Source organism: Cnephaeus nilssonii (assembly GCF_951640355.1).
Source record: "Cnephaeus nilssonii genome assembly, chromosome: 10".
In the NCBI taxonomy this organism is placed as follows: Eukaryota; Metazoa; Chordata; class Mammalia; order Chiroptera; family Vespertilionidae; genus Cnephaeus; species Cnephaeus nilssonii.
Genome location: NC_137081.1, coordinates 84,591,004 through 84,604,607, shown reverse-complemented (window position 1 = coordinate 84,604,607; position 13,604 = coordinate 84,591,004). Strand labels below are relative to the sequence as shown.

General features: G+C 43.1%; 1 protein-coding gene across 1 annotated transcript in view; it reads right to left on the bottom strand.

Annotated features, from left to right (window-relative positions):
- Nucleotides 1–1,640: 1,640 nt before the first annotated feature.
- Nucleotides 1,641–13,604, bottom strand: part of CFAP221 (cilia and flagella associated protein 221) — a gene marked incomplete at both ends in the record, with an annotated part of 100,599 nt that continues 88,635 nt past the window's right edge. Inside the window, 3 exons of the mRNA XM_079782977.1 lie at nucleotides 1,641–1,749; nucleotides 10,192–10,287; nucleotides 11,903–11,995. Coding sequence (XP_079639103.1) covers nucleotides 1,641–1,749; nucleotides 10,192–10,287; nucleotides 11,903–11,995 — 298 coding nt within the window. The remainder of the gene's footprint in view (nucleotides 1,750–10,191; nucleotides 10,288–11,902; nucleotides 11,996–13,604) is intronic.

Genomic DNA, 13,604 nt, shown 5'->3' with positions numbered 1-13,604 from the left:
AGGGCCTGGCACATGTGAGGCCCCAAGGAAAACTGTTCTACTTGGATGGAAAGCCTGCCTCATGCCTCACACACAACTCCCGTGTTAATTACTGCCTCTGTCTCATTCACTCAATATCCACTCAGACATTATCTCTCAAAACCACTGGGTGTTGAGTAGGGTTGCCAGATTCAGCAAATGAAGACATAGAACACCAGTTAACTATGAGTTTAGGACAAACAATGAATTACTTTTTTAGTGTAATATGTCCCAAATAGTACATATGCTACTGGGGCACAAAGCGCTATTTGTTGTATACCTGAGACTCAGTTGTAGCTGGGCACTGCTGTACCTGGTACACCTAGTTTTGAAGAGTGGCAACTGGGCTCTGCCTCCCGTTGCTGCTGTCTCCCTCTGCCCCCCCACTCCCCCTCAGGGCATTCCCCACAGGAACTGGTGCATAACTGAGTGATAAAGACTTCTTTTTTACACATGGGGCTGGGATGGTCTTGGTCTTGGTTTTGGTTTCACGGTGGAAAATCAAATCCCAGAAAAATGTCAGGCTCAATGAATTAATGAAAAGTCCTTTCAAAATTGTATATACAGCCTGATAACAGCTATTTAAATGTATGCATAAAAATAATGGAAGAAATATATCCAGGTATATTTGGATAATTAGCTGGTTTGGCTCAGTGGTATGTACCTGGCCTGCCAGAGGACCCGTGAGAGGGCGCGGTGGCTGAGCACAGCAGACAGAACTGGTCAGCCTGTGGACTGAAGGGTGCCGGGTTCGATTCCAGTCAAGGGCACATACCTTAGCTGCAGGCTCCTTCCCGGCCCGGGCCCAGGTGGGTGCTCGTGCAGGAGGCAACCAATTGATGTGCTTCTCTCACATTGATGTTTCTCTCTGTCTTTCCCTTTCTCTTCCATTCTCTCTAAAAATCAATGGAAAAATAGCCTCAGATGAGGATTATAGTCCAACTGCCATAAGCCTTACCAGCTGGTGTAAGTGAACGAAGCCATGTTGACAAACACAATCAAAGGCCTGATTTCTGACATGTTTACAGGGCCCCCTGGCCCCTCGGCAATGATCTCCTGCCGCAGGTGCTTCTGAGAGTTCCCAGAGGGGTGTTTTTCTTCCAGTTGCTCTCAAACCAGCCTGCAAGCTCTGCCCCACAATGTCCCCTCCATTTCCAATCCCCCTCGCTGGTGTCTGCCAACTCCGAGCTACTTGGGAGCCAATGTCCTGCCAAGGCTGATCTCTCCCGAAATGGCTGCCAAAGCCAAAGTCAGTGAGGGGTTGGTTCCTGCAGAGGTGGGAGAGTGCCCTCCCCACAGCCTCGTTCCTCTGGCCCTGGTGCCACCCCTCCCCGGGACTCTCAGCACCTGACCCCTCGCCTTTCCGCAGAGGCTCACTCCGGGCTCGAAGCCTTTGTCCTGCACGAAGTCTCCCACCCAGAAGCTTTAGACATTGCCATCATACTAATGACCTTTTATTTTTAAAAAGAAAAGTTATAACAAAAATATATACATCATCCACATATCCACATTTCATGTTTTTCTCTAGAAACTTTAATTGCAAAAATGGCTGGAACATAAATGGACACAAAGGACCACAGAGACTTGCAGAAAGCAGATGAGAGGAACCGACCAGCTGGTTTTCATTCTATAATCAGGTATGCGTTGAGAGTTTTGGCCCGCACATTCTTCATCTCCTCCAGCACTTTTTCTCCTGTCTTCTCCGTTGGTTGTGCCTGGTCTCTCACCTCTCTAAATATCAAAGAACCAGACAAGATACATCAGGGCACTCACAGAACACCCGAGCCATCCACCAATGCCTCAGTGAAGGTTTAAGAAATCGATATATGTATAGAATATGTATATATAGAATATATATATATATATAGGATATATTGTTACACAAGACCGGAAAAAAAACCAAGCCATGCTTAGAGAAAGGGAGTTACATTTTATTAAGGGCAGGGCCAGAGAAAAATGTGCCTTTCAAATTCTGCCCCCACCCCCACATGGAGGAAACCTTTTCTATTTATACTTTTCCTAGCTCTTTTGTCTCCCAAATTTGGAATGAGACTTCCGGGCATTCTGGGAAAGAAGGCCTACGTGCTGGGAAGGGGCCATGAGACCATATCTCAAGGCCTGGCCTGGTGTCAGCACTGACAACTCTGTCTGGGGTATAGTCCACAGCCTCTTTGGAATGGAAGTAGTCTTATTTTCCTTATTATTTAAGCAAGCAAGCATTTATAGAAGCCAAAATAGCAGGGTTAAAATTTTAAACAGCAGTTTTTATATAAGATGGATGCTTCAATATATCCTATCTAATAAAAGAGTAATATGCAAATTAACCACCACTCTGCGACACCCACAAGCCACGCCCACCAGCCAATTAGGAGCAAATATGCAAATAAAACCAACCAAGATGGCTATGGCCACAGAGAGCAGGAGGGAGGCTTGGGTTTCCCTGGCAATGGAGGAAGCCAAGCTTTTCGCCTGCCCTTGCCGGCCTAGGCCTCCACTCAAGGCTACAAAGTTTCAATGATAGAAGATACATAAATCCAAACAGAAATGGCGGCAGCCATGGGGCTGGAAAGAGCAGGAGGCTAGGGTTGCCCCCGGTGATGGATGAAGCCAAGCTTTCCACACACCTTGGCCGGCCCAGGCCTCCGTTTAAGGCTACAAAGTTTCAATTTATAGAAGATACATAAATCCCAACAGAAATGGCTGTGGCCACTGAGTGAGCAGGAGGCTTGGCTCTGCTCAAGGCTACAAAGTTTCAATTATAGAGGATAAATAAATCCCAGATACCAGGGCCTCCGCTTGGGTCGCCAGGGGGCGTGGCCGGCCTGCAAACCACCATAGGCCCCTCGCCCAGGCCACCCCACACCCCAAGGGAACCCCCACCCTGATCCGGGACACCCTTCAGGGAAAACCAGCCAGCCCCCACCCATGTACCAGGCCTCTATCCTATCTAATAAAAGAGTAATATGCAGATTGACCATCACTCCAACACACAATATGGCTGCCCCCATGTGGTCAAAGATTCTGCCCCCATGTGGACACAAGATGGCCACCACAAGATGGCCAGCAGGGGAGGGCAGTTGGGAGGGACCAGGCCTGCAAGGGAGGGCAGTTGGGGGCGATCAAGCTTGCAGGGGAGGGCAGTTAGGGGTGACCAAGCCGGCAGAGGAGGGAAGTTGGGGGCAACCAGGTCTGCAGGGAAGGGCAGTTGGGAAGGACCCAGTCCTGCAGGGGAGAGCAGTTGGGGGTCACCAGGCCTGCAGGGGAGGGCAGTTAGGGGCAAACAGGCTGGCAGGGGAGCAGTTAGGCATCAGTCAGGCTGGCAGGGGAGTGGTTAGGGGGTGATCAGGCTGGCAGGCAGAAGCGGTTAGGGGCAATCAGGAAGGCAGGCAGGCGAGCAGTTGGGAGCCAGCAGTCCTGGATTGGAGAGGGTGCAGGCTGGGCTGAGGGACACCCCCCTCATGCATGAATTTTGTGCACCGGGCCTCTAGTGTGTGTGTGTGTGTGTGTGTATATATATATATATATATATATATATATATATATATATATATATATGATATTAGTGGTAATTTAGTTACTAGCGAAAACACTTGGCTCTGAGCTGGCTCTGATCTCACTGCACAGTTTCTTAGCATGGCCAAGTTGCCTAAATGCTCAGTCTCCCTTTCAGATGTAGAAATGGTGGGATCCCCATCTCCCAGTACTATTGCCAAGTGGAGAGAGAAATGACTCACAGACATCCTAGCACAATGTCTTCTGAATGCTCAGTTGGCTAGTTGAGTCTTCATGTTTGTAAATAAAGTTGACACACAGTATCTCTGACTCTGATGAAGATTCCAGAAAGTGGGGTGTGTGGGGGTGGTGGGAGCTAGAGCAAGGGTTAAGCACCTGGATGAGTAGTGGCTGACTGGAGCCCAGGACTTTGCTGGGTGTGGCAAGGAGTTGCTAGGTAGAACTTTCCCAGTATCTGGGAGGAAAGGATGAGTGCATTTGGTTCAAAGGACAGATGTATAAAGAGTGAGCTCAGCCATATGATCTGCCTGGACAGAAGAATACATTAGAAAATCAAGTGACTCTGAAACGTTTTCTAAAGAGGGTGAAGTGCAAAGTTCTGCAAATGCCTGGTAGTTCTGCAAAGCAGAAATATCTGAAAATGGAGAATTAAAATTTCCCTAATACATATACTTAAAAATTAATTGGCACCATTTTATGGAATCATTTAAAAATATATGGGTCATGTCGCCCTTTAAAGATACCGGTCATTAATATTGAATGAAGTTAGTCTTCCAGTTTCCTGGACGTTTTACATGACTCCCTTGGTGGGTATTGAGAGAGCGGAGGTCACCAGGAGGGTAGCAAAGGAACTGTCGGTTAATCATAGCCATCGAGGGAGAGCAGATGGTTCTTTGCATTCATGAAAACAGTATTTGCCAGAAACCAAAGAGACAGCAGTCTTCCTGGGGGGATCAAACACCGCTGGCATGTTCCTTTTGTTCTGTCCCTGCCTGTCCGCGCTCTGGCTGTGTGTGTGCCTGACAGCGAGGCTGACGCTGAAGGCGTGAGGAGAAGCAACAAGAAGGACAGAGAAGACAAAACTGAGCCTCAGATAGTGATAGAGCTAAAGAGAATTTCTGAACCAAAAGAACCTTTGAAAATCATCTATGGGATATTACCTGTTGAAATACTAGTCAACCAATAAAATTATAATTATGTTGACAATTTTAACACATGAAAAAATGTACAAAACCAATTTAAACTGCAAAATATTTGAATTCAGAATGCATGGCTATGTTTATTGAAATGTATTTTGAAAAAATTGGAAACTAATTTGGTGTGCAAATTATGTTTAGTTTATTTTGTTTGGTAAAGTAGCTAAAATACATTTAAAAAGGAAAAAAAGATATACCACTTTGGGTGGATATATGAAGTAATAACTTCTATTTCATTTAATAATAACTTGATAATCCAGAGGCATTAAACATTAGTTTTGCAGGATGAAAAACCAGGTTAAAGAGCAAGTAAGCAGAGAGGTACTGGATATCCCTCACTCACAGGACAAGCTATTCTGTTTAGAGGTAATTTTTGAAATAGAAAAAGAAGTCTTAATTAAAAACTCCTAGTCAACTGGAACCTGAAACAAAATGCAGTGCAAAGGGCATCTATTTGCTGAGGTGTGGGAGGTTTCATGTGCTATATAGTGCAACATGTTATTTTACTGGTAATTAATTGATCAAAATAGAGCCCACTGAAATTCTATTTAAAATTTTATTTCCTAAATTTCCTTTTAGCGGACACTGCCAAACTATTTTCTGAGAAGAGCTTGTTTGTTTGTTTCTTTCTTTTTTAACCTTTATTGTTGTAAGTCTTACTTATGTCCTCCTATTTCCTCCATTGACCCCTTCTAGACTGTCCCTGCTCTCCACCCCAGGCCTTCATCCCCCTATTGTCTATGTCCATGGGTTATGCATATATGCATACAATTTCTTTGGTTGATCTCCTACCCACCCACCCTCCCCCACCTTCCCTCTGAGATTCAACAATATGTTCCATGCTTCTATGTCTCTGGATCTATTTTGTTCATTGGATTTCACATATGAGTGAGATAATTTGATACTTGTCTTTCTCTGACTGGCTTATTTTGCTTAGCACAGTACTCTCCATGTTGTCTCAAAGAGTAAGAGATTCTTCTCTTACTGCTGGACCATTTTTTTTTTATTTTTTTTGGTCTAAGAAGCTCTTTCACCATTTATTTTGAATAATAACTCTGCTGGATATAGTAATCTTTGTTTCAAATCCTTGTTTTCATTACCTTGAATACTTCATGCCATTCCATTCTGGCCTGTAGCATCTGATGAGAAATCAGCTGACAGCCTTTGCTTTTCAACAAATTGCTTTTCTCTTGCTGCCTTTAAGATTCTCTCTTTGTCTTTAATTCTTGGCATTTTAATTATGATGTGTCTGGGCATGGGCCTGTTTGGGTTATTCTTGCTTGGGACTCTCTGTGCCTCCTGGACTTGTGTGCTTTTTCCTTCACAGGTTATGGAAGTTTTCTGCCATTATTTCTTCAAACATGTTCCCTATCTCTTCTTCTGGCACTCCTATTATGCGAATATTGTTATATTTCATGTTGTCCCACCGCTCTCTTAAGCTGTCCTCCTGTTTTTTAATTGTTTTTTCTTTTTGGTTCTCTGAGTGTGTGATTTATTTCTACCCTGTCTACTAACTCACTGATATGAAGTTACTAAATCTTTACTCATGCTGTTGAGCATCTTTGCCATCATTATTCTGAATTATATATTTGATAAATTTCTTATCTCCATTTCATTTATCTCTTATTCTGGAGAATTATCTTGTTCTTTCATTTGGGGCTTTTTTTTTTCTTCCCCTTTTTGGCTGCCTGTTTGGTTTTGTGTCAATGTATTAGTTAGATCTGCTATGACTCCCAATCTCTAGTGCAGGACAATGTCAGACGCTGTTTCTGACTGGCCCTGAGTACCCTGTTTGGAGTTATCAGCAATCCACAGCTTGCGGCTCCCTCTGCTGGAGCTGGGTGCTTTTGGAAAGGACCAAGGTATGCACCAGGATCTGGTGAAGAGCTTGTTTCTGTAGGTCTCTGAAACTACCACAAAGACACCGAAGGAAACCCACACAAAGGCAGGGCCTCTAGCCCTGGCTGGTTTTGTGAAGTGGTTAGAGCATCGGCTGGTGCACCCAAGGGTCTCAGGTTTGATTCCTGGTCAAGGTAATATACTTAGGTTGCAGGTTTGAATCCTGTCCCCATTTGGGGTGTGTGCAGGAGGCATCTGCTCGATGTATCTCTTTCACATCAATGTTTCTCTCTCTCTCTCTCTCTCTCTCTCTCTCTCTCTCTCTCTCTCTCTCTCTCTTTCTCTCTCTCTCTCTCTCTCCCCCCCTCTCTCATTATCCATCTCCCTCCCTGCCTTCCACTCTCTCTCTAAAAAAAAAGGCAAAAAAGGGAGAGCCTCCTAAAACATCCCAAACACATTTAGAAGATGAACTGAGAAATTTACAACACATATAAGAAAAGGCAATTATCCTTAATATACGAGGGACTCTTATAAATAAACTAGAGGCCCGATGCACGAAGATTCGTGCAAGAATGGGCCTTCCTTTCCCTGGCTGCCGGCACAGCCTTCACTAGGGCTGGAGCCACCTTTCTACCTTCCCACGCTGCCCAGAGGCCCAGAGCAGCTGGGGCAGTGCGGAATGCTTGCATCATCGCCATGGCGATGATGCAAGTGTCCCGCCCCGCCCCCAGCTGCGGTGCCTTTGTATGCAAAATAACCCACCATCTTTGTTGGGTTAATTTGCATACTCACTCCTGATTAGCTGGTGGGCGTCACAAAGGTATGGTCAATTTGCATCTTACTCTTTTATTAGTGTAGGTAAGAAAAAAAACCATTTTCTATAAAATAAGCAAAATAAGACCCTCATAGAAAAAGAAAAATAGTTGATAAGCTAAGGAAAATTTTAATATCTTTTGAAAACAAAACAAGTTAAAGTTAAAACAAGAAGATGGACATTTTAAAATCTATTATATTGGTAAAGAATTAAAAACATTATAATGTTTTGTTGAGGGCATTTGACTGTGGGCAGTCCTGACCTCTGCTGATAGGAGGTATGCTGATGCACTTTGTGGGCGGCAATTAAACAATATGTATTAAAACTTTACAATGCATGTTGTTATAGCATTTACATTTCAGGAAATTTATCCTAAGGAAACACTCTGATAAGTTTGTAAGAAATTATGGCACAAGGATGTTTACTGAAGCACTATTGGTAACAGCAAAACATTGAAAAGAATTTACATGATCATCATAAGAGGGTTGGTTAACTAAATTATGGTACATCTACCAGTGAAATATAATGATGTATGTTTGTATTTATAAATATATGCTTATGATATACTAGTGGCCCCGTGGATGGATTCGTGTACATTGAAAGGACATTAATTAGGAGAAATATTTTAATATCGCTCTTTCTCTATAGTAGAAGTGTCATAGATGAAAGAAAGTAAAATGTATATGAAAATAATATATAAACCCATAAATAAATAAATAATAATATCAATAATATGTGAGTGTGAGGCAGTCTACGTTTCTGTTGTTCCAATAGTTGGTGTTCAGATACATTCTGTCAATGCTGCCACTTTCTTTCAGCTTCACAATGTCAACAAAAACAACCAAATTCATGATCGACAATGACAGATCGAAACACACGTGTGCGATTGGCGCCAGCGAGAGCTTTATATGTATCACACATGCGCGAATCAACGTTTATTTTTAAATTGCCAGTGTGCATCAATGTACCAGCCGGTCAGTTGGTCACTTAGCCTTTTATATATATAGATTGCTAAATAAAAGTGTAGCCCAGTGATATGGCTCAGTGGTTATGCTTTGACCCAGGAACCAGGAGGTCGCAATTTGATTCCTGGTCAGGGCACATGCGTGGGTTGTGGGCTCGATTCCCAGTGTGGGGCATGCAGGAGATAGCCAATCAATGATTCTGTGTCATCATCGATGTTTCTATTTCTCTCTCCCTCTCCCTTCCTCTCTGAAATCAATAAGAAAATATTTTTTATAAAGTGTAAAAGACCAAATAATATGCCCTAATAGGTTTGGCTCAGTAGATAGAGCATTGACCTGGGGACTGAAGGGACCCAGGTTTGATTCCAGTGAAGGGCACATGCCTGGGTTGTGGACTCGATTCCCAGCATGGGGCATGTGGAAGACAGCCAATCAATGATTCTCTCTCATCATTGAAGTTTCTATCTCTCTCTTCCTCTCTGAAATCAATAAAAAATATATATATTAAAAAGACAAAGTAATATGAATAATATGATTGAATTTTGGTAGAACATATGTACATTTATTTACTTAAATAAATAAATATTTGGAGGACCAAACATCAAAATGTATAAGTTACTGCTTCTAGGTGGTAGGGTTATGTTTTTCTTTTATTCTTTATATATATATTTTTTAGTTTTTAAAGTATGTTATATTGATTTCAGAGAAAGGAAGGGAAAGGGAGAGAGAGTTAAAAACATCAATGATGACAAAGAATCATTGATCAGCTACCACCTGCACACCCTCTACTAGGGATTGAGCCCGAAACCCGGGCAAGAATCGAACCATGACCTCCTGGTTCATGGGTCGACCCTCAACCACTGAGCCACACCAGCCAGGCAGTTTTTTTTTTTTAATATATTTTATTGATTTTTTACAGAGAGGAAGAGAGAGGGATAGAGAGTTAGAAACATCGATGAGAGAGAAACATCGATCAGCTGCCTCTTGCACACCCCCTACTGGGGATGTGCCCGCAACCAAGGTACATGCCCTTGACCGGAATAAAACCTGGGACCCTTGAGTCCGCAGGCCGATGCTCTATCCACTGAGCCAAACCGGTTTCGGCAGCCAGACAGTTTTTGATTATTTTTAATAATAAAAAGCATTTTTTAAAATAAAAAGAATTTTTAAAAGTATACCTGGAATTTCAAACTCATGAACCATATGAATGACATGTGGTTATGTCCACTATAAAAATATTAATCAATACCAGTTTCCTTAAGGATGATGATGTTTGCTTAGCTGGCTGGCCCCTGATGTAGAGGCAAAGGGAGACATCAACATCTGCCAAGCATCTGGTTCACATCTAGCAACTAGCTCGGTGTCTTCACATTTGAGTCTTATTTAAACCTCACAACTGCCTGGGAGAGTTTGTGTTCTGCATGTTACAAATGAGGAAACTGAGACCCAGTTACTAAAGGTAAGTAACGTGGCTGGTGATCTCACATGTCATAAATGGTGGAGTTGGGACTCATAGGTCTCATTTGCCTCCAGAGCCTGGAATGAAACTCCTTTCATATGGGATGAAATTCCTTCACTATCAATAAGAAACAAACACATCTCTGAGATTAAATGATAAGCAACTGGAAAAATTGGATTCAGTTTTTAAAGGCGTATTTGCTAACAGCATTTAAAGGAATGCAGTGTGCCTAAAATAAAATACATATCTAATTATCAAAAGCATAGGAAACCTCTCTCTCTTAAAACCCGAGATATGTGGATTCAGACAACATGACAGTTCTGTGGTTCGTGTCGGGCAAATTTTATCCAAGGCCACCTCTTAGTAGGCATAAAAGCATCCACTTACTTCTCCTTTTTGGTGTCCCTGTGGTCCAACATAGGGAATTCCACTTCGATCATTTCTGGAGTCAACATAATTTCCATATTCTGTTCACAGAGCTCACTGAAAAGGAATAAGAAAACTGTTTAGCTGGAACAGTTTTTCTTTCCCAAAATAAAATAGAGAAATACTGAATCATTTAAGAGTTATTCAACTCTTGTGGTCTTCAATGTTAGTTCTGCCTACTTGTATTGAGTCCGTGTTAAGAGAAGCAGAGGGCTGATAAATTGCTTTCTACCAATGAACAACAGTAGGAGTCATTATTTATTACCAGAGAATAAAAAGCAATTTTTAAAACAGGATTACAGAATTCATGTTCTTTTCAAGTGTACATGGAATATTTACCAATATTGACCATATCCTGGCCTATAAAGAAAGCCTGAATGAGTTCCCAAGATTGAAATCATTCAGAGTACAATCTCTGCCCACAATGGAATTTGAATAGAATTCAACTGCAAAGAAGATAACTAAAAAAAAATCCATAACTGTTTGAAAAATTAAACAATATGTTTGTAAATAATCTATGGGTGAAAGAAGAAATTAAAGGGAAAGAGGCTAGTTTTATCTTTGGTCTGTTATCCCTTAGACTGGGAGTCAGCACGCTTTTTCTGTAAAGGCTTTGCAGGTCACACAGTCTCTTGTGTAATTATTCAACTCTGCTTTTTGTAGCATGAAAGCAATTAGAAAATACTCAAGTAAATGTGTGTGGTTATGTCACAGTAAAACTTTATTCACGAAACCAGGGGGCAGGCCAGATTTGGCTGTAGGCCAGTTTGCTGGGCCCGGGGCTAGAGCTTTGCTGCTTGCTGGTTACAGCTGGGTCACTGCACAGATCAGCTGGAGCAGAGGAGGGTGAGGGAGTGTGGAGGAGGCATACTCACTCCTTGAAGGGCTCTGACCTCAGAAGTAGCAAAGCTCACGTCTGCTCACAGTTCTTTGGCAAGGCCTTAGTCAAATGGATGGCTTAACTGCAGGGGAGGCTGGGAAATATAGCCCCTAGTTTTAACTCTGCTACTTTAGAAGAAGAGAATGGATTGCTTGATAGCATTGTCTCCATCACACTCCAGTCAAAGAGAAATGCTTCCAAGATCGCCAAAGGCAACAAAGGCCTCAAAGTTTGGAACCACAAACAGGAACCCTATTCAGCAGTGAGACATGACTAGAGGTGGGCCTAGCAGGTTTCTGTTAAGAAAAGTACCTGTGAAAGCTGCAAAAGTTGTTCCAGTCCCATATGGTTGAGAGCTAACAATTACTAAGCAGCTGTTATATGCAAATCACTATACTGGTGGCTTTGCAAACATGACCTTCCCGTTAGCAGTTTCCTCACCTCTAAGGCAGGGATGATAACAAGAGCTGATCCCTCTCCAAGTCCTACCTGTCTTTCAAGTACTAACCCAAGTCCACACGACCACTGAAGTCTTCCAATCCACCCGCACTGCCTCTGCTCTCCCCTCCCTTGAGCTCCCAGACACCTAAAGATCAGCACATTTGAGACCTAGAGACTGTGTATCCCCTGCAAGGAATTTAGCATCTTATCTACTTAGGGGTTCGGCCGGCTGTGAGCCTGGTCTCATTTGGGTGGCAAGCTCAGGCACTGTATGCTCTTCTGAAATCTCTCACAGCAGCCAGCATAACTGTGGAAAACAGACTACGTTAGAGACGAAGGTGAAGACTGTACCGTTCGACTGTATCCAGTCTGTCTTCTTCTGGTAAGGCGCTGAGAATCGCAGGGACATCTGTAGGAAGCATAACTGAATTGAGGGAGTCACAGCTGTGGGAGAATCACACGAGCAGCCAAAGATAAACCATCACATTAGCAGTCTTGGGGTCTTTGCATAATTTTCTAAAGCACGTCTGTTGTACCCCCGCGGAGGCCTTTACCATTCTGTCCTCCTTCGCTCCTGAAATCCCACTTACGTTTTCCTAGGGGCAACGGCAGGGGGTGTGACAGGTCCCAGTCAAATCCAAGAATATGTTGCCAAATAAGACATTTCCCAGGGTTCAGAAACATAGATTTTTTTTTTTTGTATAAAAAAGAAGGGAAAGTAAGAAAAATACATATGTTCTGCTTAGCATTATAAAGAGAAACAAAGGATGGATAAGTTAGAAGACCAAGCTGGTTACCACAAAGGCTGGGAGGAGCCGGGAGGTGTGACATTGCTCCGTATGCCTTTCCTGTACTTTTGAGTGTGGAAAGCACATCAATGCTCTACATATAAAAAAATAACATTAAATCTATAAGAAAGGAAAGAAAAAACCCTAGACGGAAAGCAAACTGAAACAAATAATGTTTTGCATGAATTCCATAATCACACTGGAGGGAAAGAAGAGAAAGAGAGGGAGGAAGAGAAAGAGAAAGGGGAAAAAAAGGGAAGGGAGGTGGGAAGAAGTAATCCAAACAATTTATAAATATCGTACTTGACTATACACTGAGTGGTCAGATTATTGTGATCTCTGAACGCATAGTAATCTGGCCACACAGTGTATACTTCCTGCTTTGAATGTGGCGGGGGTAGGGGAAAACTACAAATCAATCTGAACTCTATTGTGCTTGCTTATTAAAGTGGTTACAGGTGCAGTAATTCTGAGGTGAGTTTAGAAGTGCTATAAAACCGAGTGAGCAAATGTGTTAGGAGCCAGGGTTCTCACAGGGAGAGAAGGAACATGCAAATACGAGCGGGGGAAGGAAGCAATACTCTACGGATAGAGAATTTGTATAAGCACTGGTGTGAATTCACGATTTCTGGTATATATACTGTATATGTACATGTGTTTATGTATATACACTATGTGTGTGTGCATGTGTTTGGTATGTACATGTATATGTGTATGTGTGTGTGTGTGTATTCCCTACATGGACACCCTGGCTTATCTGCTGAAGAGGCCAAGAAAGAAGACCCTCCCCGGGGCAATGTGCACACGGAGCGCCCGATATTGGCTTTCCTGTCATTCCGCACTGAAAGGAGCCCAGGGAGCGGCTTACTGCCTGACCAAGGCGGAGTGCAGGTTCTAGCTGACGGCGCACTGGGGCCTCCGGGGGCAGTCAGGGCGTCCTGTCCGGAAGAGGCCCAGTAGCTGCAAGCCGCGACTATCTCCAAAGCAGGCAGGGCTGGGAAGACGGAATGGCAGCCACCATGTGCTTTCCTCGATTACCCGATTTTAAAGTTTTGAGACTATGTTCCTCTTACTTGTTTTTTTGTTAATCCTCACCTGAAGATATTTTTTTCCCATTGCTTTTCAGAGAGAGTGGGAAGGAGGGAGGGAGAGAGAAACATCAATGGGAGAGAGACATTAACTGGCTGCCTTCCATACTCGGCCTGGATCGAACCCGAAACCCAGGTACGTCCCCTTGACGGGGAATCAAACCTGTGACCCTTCAG